Below are 15,897 nucleotides of genomic sequence, written 5' to 3' on the forward strand. Positions count from 1 at the left end.
CCAGACAGAGCTGAGTCTCCTCCTGGCTCTCTTCAACTTAAAGTTCTTTCCATTGTTCATGCCAGCATACCTTGAAAAGATTTGGGAAGCAATGTGCTTTATTAACCTGGAAATAATAGCTTCTATAGCATGCTTTATTTGATTCAATTTATTAATATTTCATTTGTGCCTTATTCATAACAAGAATAATACTAATAACCCTAATAAAGGCTATAATTTATTAAGTATTTCACCATTTGCCAGGCACTGCCCTAAATAGTTTACAGATATCATGTCATTTAATTCTCATGACAACCGTGTGAAGCTTAGGTAATATTATCTCAGTTTTATAGGTGAGAAAATGGATGCTAAGATGTTAAATGAGTAAGTTACTAAAATCTCAAATGACAGAACTGGGATGCTAACCTAGATATATCTTATTCCGATGTCTCTACTCTTATACCCTACCAATAGAGTATATACTCATACTCTACCAATATACCCTATTATGCCCAGTTCTCAGCGACCTATCAATTATGTGAAGCACAAGATACAACTATATCAGTTAAACAGATGGTTACAGATACAACAGGGGCTCTCTTCACCATCTCTCTCCCACTACAGTGTCAGTTCCATGAGGACAGAGAGCCTCCATGAGGTCTTGTCCACCTAGCATAGTGCCTGGAAAATCCATTGACACGTAGACATTTGTTGAGTGAATACATACTCACATGGTAGTTCTTAGAACTGTACTTCTCAACTCTGGGTGCAGCTCAGAAGTGCCCATAGAGCTTTTGAAACATGCAGATGTCTGGAGCTCACCCATCCCCCAGCTATCATCTCCAGGGGAGGAACTCAGGCAAGTATATGTTTTTAAAGATCTATAGGTAATTTCAGTGCTCAGTCAAACTGTAGAACCTGACCTTTAGAGCAGTGGTTTTCTGACTTAAAGGTGCATCAGAATTACCTGTAGAAGTTGTCAAAGCACAACTTGCTGGAGTTCAGCCCAAGAGTTTCTATTTAGTAGGTCTAGGATGAAGCCTAGGAATTTGCATTTCTAAAAAGTTCCCAGTTGATATTGATGTCACTCGTCCATGGATCACACTTTAAGAATTATTGTTCTTGAGGACTGATTAGAAGAGACTAAATCAAAACATTTGTACATGGAACTTAAGCAGGAGATTTATTCAGGCTAGAATCAACATTGAACACTCAGGCAATGCAGGTTTTAATTAGAGTCTTCAAAGCACCCAGAAGAGTGCTCATTGAGTTTGTTGCTCCAAAAGTTTCTTTAAACAATGAAATATAATTTTTTTTCTGGTGAGGAAGATTGGCCCTGAGCTAACATCTGTTTCCCATCTTTCTCTTTTTGCTTGAGGAAGATTGTCACTGAGCTCACATCTGTGTCAATCTTCCTCTATTTTGTATGTGGGACGCTGCTACAGCATGGCTTGATGAGCAGTGTGTAGGTCTGTGCCCGCGATCTGAACCCCTGGACCCCGGGCTGCTGAAGTGGAGCTTGCAAACTTAACCACTATACCACCTGGCTGGCCCTGGCAAATACTTTTTTTAATCCCTAAAAGAAAGCATTTCTTTGACCAGTTTGACCTTACACTGTTGTACTCTCTAGGTCCTCCTCTGCTGAGGCACTCTGGAACCATGTCCACACCTCCAAACAGGTGTGTTGCTCACTCCTCAGAACTCTGCACTTCTTGTCTCACAGGGAAAGCCTCTAGTTTCTCCTCATGTGTGCTCCCTCCTTCCGTCATTTGCCCTTTTCTTGGACCAGAAGATCTGGGAACAGAAGCTTTGACAGACCCTTTTTTCTGGGTTTATTCCAAGAATTTTAGATCCCAAAGTTCCTGGGTAATATCTAATCTTAGATTATTAAGATATTATCAGATGGACTGGTAAATATGTTTCCATTGTCTGCTGCTGCAACTAAGAAATTAATAAGAGGCAAGTACTAGGTACAAATGAACACTGGACTTTGGATAAAAATTATAAGCTTTTATGTCTAGCTGATGGTCCTCGTACCTAATAGTATTTGGCTTGGTTTTTAGAGTGTCTTCCATCCCATGCCTCTTGCTATTGTACTATTCATTTTACGTATTTTAAATTGTTTAGAGAAGAGCTGCTCAGGTTTTATAAATGATGTTTTTCTCCTTCTATTAGGTCTCTCTGCAATGCAGTCAATGTTTACAACCTCACCTGCAATAATTGTTCAGAAAACTGCACTGATGTTCTGTTTAGTAACAAGATTACCTTTTTAATGGACCTCCTGATACACCAGTTGACGGTATGTAAGATTATTGCTTTGAGTTAGAAGCAGTTAAGGTTTGAAAAATATTCCCTGTGGAGAAAACTAAAAGAATTTAGCTTATTTACTCTTCAGATGGAAAAAAGTAAAGATCATTGGAAGAGTTAAATAGGGACTGGCAAAGAAACCACTTAATTTGAAAATCTCATATTGGATTCTCTTTAGTTCCAATATTTAATGGATAATATACTTGTAACACTTGCCAAGATCACAGATTTACATGGTTAGACTGAAGCTTTGGAATCGGCTAGACTCAAAGCCAAACCTCTGAAGCCACAGGAATGAGTGTGCTATAGAAGAGAAGAAAGCTCAGAAAACCTCAAAACCTCTCTTGCTAGCTCAGTTAAAAGGGTTAGTTTAAAAAGGACTTTTTGATGGCCATTGATTTTATTTTTTAAGCAAGAAAGTCCTCTGCCAGAAATGGACAAACCTGTTATACTTTTGAAAGTGGAACAAGCAGCCAATTGTAGCCTTAAATTTTACTTTAGTTCACAGATGTTCCAAGAGGTAAGCTCAGTGTAATATCTAAAGGTTTAGGTCTGTGAACTGCAGTCTCCAGAACACAGCCCTGGGGCCAGAAGTTTCCTGGTGAAGTTTCTGAGCCCCTGAGGTATTGGCACAAAATCGTTCTCAAGCTGCAAGTTTACAACATAAGAGATTTATTTTTCAGAACCGATCTACTTTTACTCAGCACATAGTTCTAATAGCTCTTCCTAAACTACACGCCTTTTGCTCTCTTTCCTCCTCCATCTGGTTAATTTCTACACATTCTGCAGACCTTAACTGAGACATAATGGCTCCTTCTTCATGAAACCTTCCCCAGCCTGACTCTTTCCCCAAGTCTAGGTTAGGTATTCTTCTTATATGCTCTAGGCGTTACATCTTTCGTAGAATTGATCACATTAGCTATTTACTTGTCCATTTTCTATGTTAGACATAAACTCAACAAGGACAGAAGGTAACTGAACACTCTATCCAAGATCCTAATACAGGGCCTGGCAGTAGATTCAGTCATTGATGAATATGTGAGTGAATAAATGGATCCCCACGTGTCTCAAGCTGAAAATCAGAAAGGGAATGTATGAAGCCCTTCCAGGGAAGTGTACTGACAATGGAAGGGGCCAGCAATGAGAGAGAACAATGACACAGAGCTAGAGCTGTTACAGTTACCACAATGGGCATGTATAGTGATGACACTGAGTCATCACTTGAGGGCTAAACTAAATATGGTTTATCCAGAAAAGAAAGGAATAAAATATTGGTAGGACGTTTTAGCAAAAAATTCTGTCAGAAATAGTTGAAAGGCAGGGACAAGGAGAAAATACTTAGTATTTTAATATATATTGCCTCATTTAATTTTTAAAACATAAAGTCAGTATTATTGTCCAGTTTTACAGATGAGGAAACTTGAGTCCCAAAGGGATTGGCTTGCCCAAAGATACATAAATAGTAAGTCACAGAGCCAAGAGTCAAACTTACGTCTGTCAAACCCAAATTGAGGGATATTCTACACAATAACTGGCGGATACTTTTCAAAAGTGTCCATGTCATGAAAGACAAGGAAAGATTGGGGAACTGTCACAGATTGGAGGAGACTTAGGAGACCTGACAATTCAGTGTAGTATGGGATCCTAGACCAAAAAAAGGACATTAGTGGGAAAATTGGGAAATTCAAATAAGGTCTATAGAATAGTCAGTTTTATTGGCTCAATGTTAATTTCCTGCTTTCCATAATTATACTATGGTTTTGTAAGATGTTAACAGTAGGAGATAGTAATTGAAGGGAACTCTACTATTTTTGCAATATATCTGTTAGTTTAAAATTATTTCAAAATAAGAAGTGACAAATAAAAAACCAAATCCCATGCTCTTCCCCTGTTCCATGCTGCATCATCTGGAAGAATTTACTTCGTGAAACTTATTCTGTATTGGTAATGGAAGAAGAGACATTAGTGTACTTTGAACAGAACAAGTAATGAAAGAGAAGGGCATTTGAAATGTGAAGGAATGAAGAAGACGACTTACGGACAGTATCTTCCATCCTAGTACTTCATGCTTTTCTGGTCAAAACCTGTTTTTATTGAGAGAGATCATATGAGGTAGTTTATTTATTCTCTCATTTAACAGTTAAGTGCCTACTATTTCCAATTCCAGAGAAGCATAGGATATGATCCCAATCATCCAGGAAATCCCTGCTTAGGAGTGGGAACAGATATATAGGTTTCATATGGTAAATGATGTGATGGCAGCCTATACAGAGTACAGTGGAGAGGAGAATACAGGAGAAGAAGGAGTTCACTAGTTCTGCCTGGGACATCACAGAGGAGGGACATTTGAGCTAGACCTCAGTTCCTTGAAATAGCTATCATTTTTTTTTCTGCAGTAACATTGGATTATATAGCTTTCAGATGTACATCGTAATATATTTCAACTTCTGTGTAGATCACTTCATGTTCACCACCCAAAAACTAATTATAGTCCATCCCCTCACATGTGAGCCTAATCACCCCTTTTGCCCTCCCCTCTCCCCTCTTCCCCTATGGTAACCACCCATCCAATCTCCATTGCTATGTGTTTGTTTGTCATTATTGTTATCTTCTACTTATGAATGAGATCACATGGTATTTGGCTTTCTCCCTCTGACTTATTTCACTTCTCATAATAACCTGAAGGTCCATCCACGTTGTCACAAATGGCTGGATTTCATCACTTCTTGTGGCTGAGTAGTATTCCATTGTGTATATATACCACATCTTCTTTATCCATTCGTCCCTTGATGGGCACCTAAGTTGCTTCCAAGTCTTGGCGATTGTGTATAATGCTTCAGTGAACATAGGGGTGCATGTATCTTTATGCATTTGTGTTTTCAAGTTCTTTGGACAGATACCCAGCAGTGGGATAGCTGGATCATATGGTAGATCTATTCTTAATTTTCTGAGGATGCTCCATACTGCTTTCCATAGTGGCTGCACCAGTTTGCACTCCCACCAGCAGTGTACGAGGGTTCCCTTCTCGCCACATCCTCTCCTACACTTGTTGTTTCCTGTCTTGTTAATTATAGCCATTCTGACCGGAGTGAGGTGATACCTCATTGTAGTTTTGATTTGCATTTCCCTGATGGCTAATGATGTTGAGCATCTTTTCATATGCCTGTTGGCCATCTATATATCTTCTTTGGAGAAATCTCTGTTCAGATCTTTTTCCCATTATTTAACTGAGTTGTTGGTTGCATTTCTTTTCTTTTAAGTATTGGTGAGCTTGGACAGGACCCACAGGACCACTCACCCCGTCAACGCAGTCCTGGTCTGTATGCATTTCCCAGCCCCCTGGAGCGTACCCTGATGCCCCACTGCAAACGCCCCCACCTCTCCACTAGTGCCCCCCACAGTTACCCTGGTCTTCACACAGGTCCCGCCACACAGAGGTGGACACACTCACCTGCCTGTAGAGGATAAAGGCACCCAGAAAATGCAGGCCGACAAGAAGCCTGAGGGCTACTGTTGGGTGGGGCGGGTCCCTAGACTGGGCTGCCTGCCCTGGCTGAACTGGATTAAATCTGTGCTCTAGTGGGTGTGGCAGCCCCCTGGGCTAACAGGCCTGGGGAAGAACCTCAATGGCGTCTGCCCAGGGTCTGTGTCAGCACGCCTGGACCAGGTCAGAACAATGACCCCGACGAATGTCTCAGTCTCTGGAGAGATCCCTCCTCTCATCGAGATGCCCCCAGAGCCCACCAGGTGAGTCTCTTCACCAAAGGACTGTCAGCCTTCTCTCTGGTGATTTTAGGTTGCTGAGACGGGGAAGTTTGTGCTTGGGCCCTTGAAGACCCGGGTCTTTTCGGCTTTCGCCCGATAGCTTTTCTGCGGGTATTCCCCGCTGCAGTTAATGGCCAGCGAAGCCAGATAATGAGACCCTTGTCTCAGTAGTTGTGTTGAGTCTGAAGGATGCTTATAGCAGTATAAGCCCCGACTCCGGACCTCACTCCTGCAGGGAGGACTGTGTACCTTAGGATGGCTCCCGCTTGGGCGGCTGAGAAATTCCGCTGCTCCCAAAGGTGATTTTTTCTCTCTAGCAGGAATTTCTGCCCCTTCCACCTTAGTCAGGACTGTCCCGTGTTGTGGGGGTTCTTTTTATCCAGTTTTCAGTTTTCTATACAAGGTAATTTTTCCAAAAATAGTTGTAACCTGGTTGTGTTCTTGGGAGGAGATGAGTTCAGAGTCTGCTTACGCCGCCATCTTGATGAGAGCTCTAATGGACTTTGAAATAGCTATCATTTATTAAGCATCTACCATGTACTGGGAGTTTGTAAGTAGCTTGATCCTCTCCCTTTTCTTTGAAAGCCCCAGTTTCTTTTGAATAATATTTCCTTGCTTGTGACCTCAGGGTTTCTTGACATTCAGAAAAGCTTTTAATCTCCCAGCCAATGGATTTCATCACATTCTGTGTTTATTTTGCTCAATATTGAACTGGGATCCTGGGACATTTGTTTGCCAAACACATTTTATTCCACCTTTCCTTATACGTGGCAGTTCCTGGTTTTAAAGTTCCTTTTAGGCTCTTTATTCTCTAGCTGTCAATTCTAACACTGCTGTGACTGAGTTTGTGGCAGTTGGGAGAGGTGGGTGTGTTTCCTAATTTTCAGGAGGTGGAGGTGGTGGTGGCTATTGATGGTTTTTACATTTCTGTAAATCACTTGAGTGCATTTCCATTTTTCTTGCTCACTTGTTTTGAGGCAGAGTTACTGAAATGTGGACCACAAACTTATTAGTACTCTTTAAGTAAAGGATAGAAAATAGTCATCAAGACATTTTCCAGGGGCCGGCCCGGTGCCGCAGCAGTTAAGTTTGCACGTTCCACTTCGGCGGCCCAGGGTTCGCTGGTTCACATCCGGGGTGCAGACATGGCACCATTTGGCAAGCCATGCTATGGCAGGTGTCCCACTTATAAAGTAGAGGAAGATGGGCATGGATGTTAGCTCAGTGCCAGTCTTCCTCAACAAAAAGAAGAGGACTGGTGGGAGCTATTAGCTCAGGGCTAATCTTCCTCAAAAAAAAAAAAAAGACATTTTCCAGAAGGATTAGAAAGAAACATAAAGAAGCTAATTAATTGAGATAGGATAGTGTTTATAAGACATCTGATTATGAGGCACTTCAGCCTTTCTGGTTCATTAGCAAACTGAGATGGTTTAGAAGACGTTTTTTTCTAGTCTAGCTGCTTAGAGTTTGTTTTAGCACTCTCATATTTCATTTCAATTATACGCAAAGCACTGTGCAGACACCAGGGTTACAGAGGTAGATTAGACACACTTCCTTCACTCTAGAAGCCCACAGTTAAGGAGGGAAGAACTTGCATATATAAATATTAAAGAAACGCTATAAGAAGTTTTGTAACACAATCAGAGCTACAGCGTAACCCAAGTGACCTAGAAGAGTACTTGGCACATAAGAGGTACTTGTTAAATATTTGATCAGTGAATGAATAAATTCTAACTTGGGGCGCTAGAGACACTTTTGGGAAGAAATTAAATTCGACTATGTCTTGAGGAAGGGTAGAAATTCTATAATTCTAGGTTATGATTTTTACAAAAGATAAATTAGCACATGTGTCACTGTAAAAGTATGTGCTTTTTCTTGCAGTATAGATTCAAAGTAGGATTTTTAGGATAAGCTGCTGGGGAATTTATTTGGAGCCCTGCGAAAACAGTATATTTAGATGGGCATGATCTAGGATGAAGGCCAACACAGATGTATTATCTTTCAAGAAGCATGAAAGCTTTAATATATGTTACAGCAGATTTCTTCCTGCATTCAGTAAGTTATTGTTAACATCTTCTCTGTACCTAAATCATTCAGTGCATGTAACAGTGGGTGTCTAGCTTCAAATTGTCTCCTTGAGGAGACCAGACATGCACATTGGAAGGCAATAAAAAGACCAGTGAAAAGAGCAGGACGGCAGAATAGGAGGTCCCAGCCCTTGTTCCACCACGGAGTTACCAAGTTAACAACAAGGTACAGGTCAATATACCATTAGGAGAACTCCAGAAAACAGTTAAGATGTTGCAATACACTGGGCAATTTCAAAGGCAGAAACAGCCACATTGAAATGGGTAAGAAGACATGTTTAACTTTACTTGTGACCACCCCTCTCCCAAGCTGGCACAACTTAGCCACTGGCAGATAATACCCCAGCTTAGAGGTTCTCCTTCAGGAGAGAGAGAGAGAGAAGAGTAGCATGTGAGTCTAGCATTCTGGCTTTTTGATGGGCTTCCCAAGGAACTTGTACCTATCTCACTTGATTCAGGGCACTGGTGGGGACCTGGCATACTCTGGATGCCTGGCTGCCCCTGAGAACAAGAGAGAGCATGGCAACTTGCTGCTGTAGAACCAGAGAACTTGCAGTGCTGCAGCCAGACACCAGAGGGAGCAAGAGAGAAAAGAGAAATCACACACATAGGCCCAAGAAGTTGCATCCCCCAACAATAAAGCTTTAGAGACCCCCAGATTCCCTAGCCACGGTGCTTGATATCTTCCCCTTTACAAAGCCAGTATATAAAAAGAAGAGGTGCCTGTTGTTTAGATGTGCAGATCCCAGCAGAGAGTTATGAGACACACAAAGAAACAGGGAACCATGGCCCATATGGAGGAACAAGATAAGTCTCCAGCAACCAATCCTAAAGAAACAGATGTGTGAATTAAATGAGAAAGAATTCAAAATAATCATTATAAAGATGCTCTGTGAGCTCCAGAATATGACTATAAATAAAATAAAAATAGCAACAAAGAGATAAAAAATATAAAAAGAACCAAACAGAAGTTTTAGAGCAGAAGAATGCAATAATTAAACTGAAAAATTAGCTAGAGAATTTCAAGAACAGTTTTGATCAAGCAGAAGAAAGAATTGGCAAACTCAAAGACAGGTCATTTAAAATTATCCAGTCACAGGAACAAAAGAAAAAAGAATGAAAAAGAGTGCTGAATGTCTAAGATGATAAATTCAAAATGCTAAAAGAAAAAAATGCCAACCAAAAACACTATCCAGCAAAGCTATCCTTCAAAAATTAAGGAGAAGTAAAAACTTTCCCTGATAAACAAAAGCTGTGGCAATTCATCAGTACTAGACCTGCCTTACAAGCAGGGAGTAAGGGAGTCCTTCAATAGAGTCCTTCAAATAGAGCAAAAACATTCTAAATAGCAACACGAAAGCATATGAGAGTATAAAGCTCACTGGTACAGGTAAAGATATAAACAAGTAAAGAATGCTCTAATACTGTAATGTGGGGTGTAAATCACTCTTAATTGTGGTATACAAATTAAAAGACAAAAATATACAAATAACTATAACTATTAAAATAAGTTGAAGAGTGACATCAGCATCCTGGCAGGGTGAGCTCTCCTGGTGATCTCTCCCCTCCACAATAGAATGAAAAAGACGTTCATACTCCAGCACAAGACATCCACGCAACAAAAAAGACGTCTAGAGATCCGCAAAACCATACGTTGGAGGATGGAGAGGCTGGAGCCCCCCTCAGAGGAGGTGGAACGTGGTAAGAGCAAACTTCGCTCCTTCCCCAAAAAGACTGCAATATGGGACTGACCACCACCTCTTAGAAGGAATGAAGGGGGGGATGCTCATTCACAGGATCATCAAAGATCTTTGAGTTCCCTTGCAGCCTAGGGGAAAGCCTGCTGCTGAGGTGAAAGCTGTCACGGAGGTGACTTCATCAAGCCAACACCCAGGAGAGCACTTAGCAAGGGCACAGCAAGTAAGCCTGCAGGAGCATGAAGAAGAAAGCACCCCTCCTCCCTACTCGCCCAGCACTGGCTCCAGTGCCAGGGATCCCAGCAGAATTCAGAGGGCTTAGGATACACAGCTCTTGACCCCAGTACTACCTAAATGGGTAGTAATGGTGAGCAGTAATACCAGGATGTGGAAGAACAGAGCCACACTCTCTAACAGAATCAAAAATTATATTAACTGTCCAGAAGAGAAAAAATGCTAAGTACCCAGAAATCAGTCCTGAAGACACAGAAATAGGTCATCTAAGTGACAGAGAATTCAAAATAGCTATCATCAAAAAACTCACCAAGTTAAAAGAGAATGTAGAGAAACAATTCAGTGAGTTCAGGAGCTACTTCTCAAAAGAGATGGAGACTATAAAGAAGAACCAATCAGAAATATTGGAAATGAAAGACAAAGTGGATGAGATAAAACAAAATATGGATTCCCTGAACACTCGAGCAGACATCATAAAAGAACGAATCAGCATAATAGAGGATATACATGTTAAAATGCTGCAGATAGAGGAGGAGAAAGAACTAAAACTAAAAAGAAATGAAGAAAGCCTCTGAGAAATATCCGACTCAATTAGGAAATGCAACATAAGAATTATATGTATTCAAGAGGGGGAAGGAGAATGGAGCAGAAGTCTTGGTCAAAGAAATACAGCAGAGGACTTCCAAAACCTAGGGAAGAAGATGGAAATCCATGTGAGGAAGGCTACCAGATCTCCTAACTATGTCAATGTAAAAAGACCTACCACAAGGCATATATTAGTGAAACTGACAAAAGTGAATGACAAAGAAAAAATAATAAAGGCAGTAAGGCAGAAGGAAATAACCTACAAAGGAACCCCTGTCAGGCTTTCAGCAGATTTCTCTGCAAAAACCTTAGAGGCTAGGAGAGACTAGAATGACATATTCAAATCTTTGAAAGACAGAAACTTTTAGCCAAGAATACTCTATCCTGCGAAAATATCCTTCAGCTATGTTGGAGAAATATACACTTTCCCAGATAAACAAAAGCTAAGGGAGTTTGTAGCCATGAGACCGCCTCTACAAGAAATCCTGACGAAGGCCCTCATACCTGAAAATAAAGAAAACAGGGAGAAAAGGATTACAAAGCACAGAGTAAGGAGATAAATAGGTAGAAAAAATCAGAAAATTGTGGCTATAATATCAGAACAGGTTAACAAAATTCAAGTATAACATAAAGGATAAAGGGAAAGGAAACCTCAAAGACAAAGATAATCTTGTGCTTAACCACAAACTCATAACACAGAATAAGATGTGAGAAAAACAACATAGGAGGGGAAAAGGTAGGGGACTGAATCAGTTTAGTCTAAGGAAATAAGAGGCCATTAGAAAGTGCGCTATCAAATCTACAAGTTTTTGCATATAAACCTCATGGTAACCACCAAACAAAAAGCAGAACAGAAATTCAAATAATAAATAAGGAGAAAACAAAGAAACACAATGTAAAAAACTACATAAGTCAATTGGTAGACCAAAAGACATGTGATGAGAAACAAAGGAAATGCTAGAGAACCAGAAAACAAGTGATAAAATGGCAGCATTAAGCCCTCATATATCGATAATCACCCTAAATGTAAATGGATTGAATTCTCCAATAAAAAGATACAGAGTGGCGAGAGGGATTAAAGAACAACACTCAATAATATACTGCCTCCAGGAAATACATCTCAGTTCCAACGACAAACACAGGCTCAGAGTGAAGGGATGGAAGATGATACTCCAATCTAATGGCAAACAAAAGAAAGCAGATGTTGCAATACTTATATCACACAAAGTAGACTTCCAGATAAGGCAGGTAAAGAGAGACAAAGAGGGGCAGTATGTAATGATCAAAGGGACACTCCACCAAGAAGACATAACACTTATCAATATCTATGCACTCAACACAGGAGCACCAAAGTACATAAGGCAACTATTAACAAACCTAAAAGAAGATATTAATAATAACAATAAAATTAGGGGACCTCCACACTCCACTCAGATCAATGGAGAGATTTTCTAGACAGAAAATCAACAAGGAAAGAGTGGAATTAGATGAAATGCTAGGTTAGTTGGACTTAATAGATGTGTATATAGAACACTCCATCCAAAAGCAGCAGCAAACACATTCTTCTCAAGTGCACATGAAACGTTCTCAAGGACAGACAGTGTGTTGGGAAACAAGGCAAGCCTCAATATATTTAAGAAAATTGAAATAATGACAAGCATCTTTTCCAATCACAATGCTATAAAGCTAGTAATTAATTACTGGAAAAAAATAGAAAGGGTCAAAGATGTGGAGACTAAACAACATGCTGTTGAATGACCAATGGGTCATTGGAGAAATTAAAGGAAAAAGCAAAAAATTCCTGGAGACAAATGAAAATGAAAATGTAACATATCAACTCATGGGATGCAGCAAAAGCAGTACAAAGAGGGAAATTCATCACACTACAGGCTCACCTTAACAAACAGGAAAAATCCCAAATAAGCAATCTCAAACTATACCTAACTAAATTAGAAAAAGAAGCACAAACAAGCCCAAAGTCAGCAGAAGGAGAGAAATAATAAATGTCAGAGCAGAAATAAATGCGATTGAACCAAAAAAGGCAGTGGGAAAGATCAATGAAACAAGGACTGATTCTTTGAGAAGAAAAATAAAATTGACAAACCCCTAGACAGACTTACAGAGAAAAGAAGAGAGAAAGCTCAGATAAATAAAATTAGAAATGAAAGAGGAGAAATAACAGATACCACAGAAATACAAAGGAGTGTACAAGAATACTATGAAAAGCTATATGCCAACAAAATGGACAATCTAGAAGAAATGGATAAATTCTTAGACGCTTACAATCTCCCAAAGGTTAAGCAAGAAGAAATAGATAATCTGAATAGAACAATCACAAGTAAAGAGATTGAAACACTAATCAAAATCATCCGTAAAAATAAAAGCACAGCACCAGATGGATTCCCTGGAAAATTCTAACAGACTTTCAGAGAGAATTTAATACCTATTCTCAAGCTCTTCCAAAAAATTGGAGAACATGGAATGCTTCCTAACACGTTCTATGAGGCCAACATCACTCTGATACCAAAGCCTGACAGGGACAACACAAAAAAGGAAAACTACAGGCCAATATCATTGATGAACATAGATATGAAACTTCTCAACCAAACATTGGCAACCCGAATACAGCAATACATCCAAAAGATCATACATCATGATGAAGTGGAATTTACACCAGGCGCACAAGGATGGTTCAACATCTACAAATCAATCAGTGTGATACACTACATTAACAAAATGAGGACTAAAAACCACATGATCATCTCAGTAGATGCAGAGAAAGAATTTGACAAGATCTGACAACCATTTATGATAAAATCTCTTAACAAACTTGGGATAGAAGGAAATTACCTCAACATAATAAAGGTCATATATAACAAACCCACAGCCAACATCATACTCAATGGGCAAAAACTAAGCGCCATCCCCCTGAGAACAGGAACAAGGCAAGGATGCCCACTATCACCACTTATTCAACATAGTACTAGAAGTTTTGGCCAGAGCAATTAGGCAAGAGAAAGGAATAAAAGGAATCCAAATAGGGAGTGAAGAAGTGAACTTCTCACTGTTTGCAGACAACGTGATCTTATATACAGAAAACCCCAAAGAATCCATTGGAAAACTAATAGAAATAATTAACAACTTCAGCAAAGTTGTGGGGTGCAAAATCAACTTAGAAAAATCAGTTGCATTTCTATACTCTAATAACATGCTTACAGAATGAGAACTCAAGAATATAATTCCATTCACAGTCGCAACAAAAAGATTAAAATATCTAGGATTAAATTTAACCAAGGAGGTGAAGGACTTATACAATGAATACTATAAGACGTTATTGAAAGAAATAGATGATGTCATAAAGAGATGGAAAGAGATTTCATTCACATGAATTGGAAGAATAAACCTAGTTAGAATGTCCTTACTACCCAAAGATATCTACAAATTCAATGCAATCCCAACCAGAATCCCAATGACGTTCTTCACAGAAATAGAACAAAGAATCGTAAAATTCATATGGGGCAACCAAAGACCCCGAATTGCTAAAGCAATCCTGAGAAAGGACAAAGCTGGAGGCATCACAGTCCCTGACTTCAAAATGTACTACAAAGCCATAGTAATTAAAACAGCATGGTACTGGTACAAAAACAGGAACACAGATCAATGGAACAGAACTGAAAACCCAGAAATAAAACTGCGCATCTACAGACAGCTAATCTTCAACAAATGTGCCAAGAACATACAATGGAGAAAAGATAGTCTCTTCAATAAATAGTTTTGGGAAATCTGGACAACCACTTGCAAAAGAATGAAAGCAGACCATTATCTCATGTCATACACAGAAATAAACTCAAAATGGATGAAAGTCTTGAAGATAAGTCCTGAAACCATAAAACTCCTGGAAGATAATATAAGTAATACACTCTTTGACATGGAACTTAAAAGGATCTTTTCAAATACCGTGTCCTCTCAGACAAGGAAAAGAAAAGAAAAAAAAAAATGGGTCTTCATCAGACTAAAGAGCTTCTGCAAAGCAAAAGAAAGTAAGACTGAAACAAAAAGACAACCCACCATTAGGAGAAAATATTTGCAAATCATGTATCTCCAAGGGGTTAATCTGCATAATATATAAGGAATTTGCCGAACTGAACAACAAAAAAACAAACAGCCCAATCAAAATATGAACAGAGGATATGAACAGACATTTTTCCAAAGAAGATAGATGGCCAATAAGCATATGAAAAGATCTTCAACATCGCTAATCATCCCAGAAATACAAATCAAAACTCCATTGAGATACCACCTGACACCTGTTAAAATGGTTATAATCACTAGGGCTAAAAATAACAAATGTTGGCAAAGGTGTGGAGAAAATCGAACCCTCATACACTGCTGGTGGGAATGCAAACTGGTGCAGCCACTATGGAAAACAGTATGGAGATTCCTCAGAATTCTAAACATAGAAATACTATATGACCCAGCTATCCCCCTACTGGGTATCTATCCACACAACTGGAAATCAACAATCCAAAGTAACATATGCATCCCTATGTTCACTGCAGCACTATTCACAACAGCCAAGACATGGGAGCAACCCAAGTGCCCATAGACCAATGATTGGATAAAGAATACGTCACGTGGTGTATGTATACAGTAGAATACTACTCAGCCATAAAAAAGGACAAAATCATCCCATTTGCAACAACATGGATGCACCTGGAGTATACTATGTTAAGTAAAATAAGCCAAACTGAGAAAGACAAACACCATATGATTTCGCTCACATGTGGAATATAAACAAACACATGGATAAAAGAAAACAGTCCAGTGGTTGCCAGGGGAAGGAGGATGGAGGGATGGGCACTGGGGATGAAGATGGAGCACTTATATGGTGATAGACAAGAAATAATGTACAACTGAAATTTCACAATGATATAAACTATTATGAACTCAACAAAAAATATGTTAATGGATACATAATGTAAAGTGTGTGTTTGTGACATCAGTAATAGAAAATGCAGGGAGGAGTAACAGTGTAATGCCTTTGTAGGCAGTTAAATTGTTATCAGCTTAAAATAGAGTATTATAACTAATATAACAATTATAATATTATATAATAAACTATTATTATGATAAACTATTATTTTAAAGTGTTTTTTTAAGCCCAATGGTAACCACAAAGAAAATACCTATTGAAGATACAGGAAAGCAAATGTGAAAGGAATCAAAGCATGTTACTGCAAAAA

General features: G+C 39.3%; 1 protein-coding gene across 10 annotated transcripts in view; it reads left to right on the forward strand.

Moving 5' to 3' along the window:
• SCAPER (S-phase cyclin A associated protein in the ER) overlaps positions 1–15,897 on the forward strand; it is a 513,402-nt gene that overhangs the window by 370,454 nt on the left and 127,051 nt on the right. For all 10 annotated transcript variants that reach the window (XR_006887542.1, XM_046653964.1, XM_046653961.1 and 7 more), the window contains one exon: positions 2,155–2,278. Coding sequence is in view for 9 of the 10 variants with exons in the window: in XM_046653964.1 (XP_046509920.1) it covers positions 2,155–2,278 (124 nt within the window). In the remaining variant the exon portion in view is untranslated. The remainder of the gene's footprint in view (positions 1–2,154; positions 2,279–15,897) is intronic.

This window comes from Equus quagga, chromosome 2 (genome assembly GCF_021613505.1).
Source record: "Equus quagga isolate Etosha38 chromosome 2, UCLA_HA_Equagga_1.0, whole genome shotgun sequence".
Lineage (NCBI taxonomy): Eukaryota > Metazoa > Chordata > Mammalia > Perissodactyla > Equidae > Equus > Equus quagga.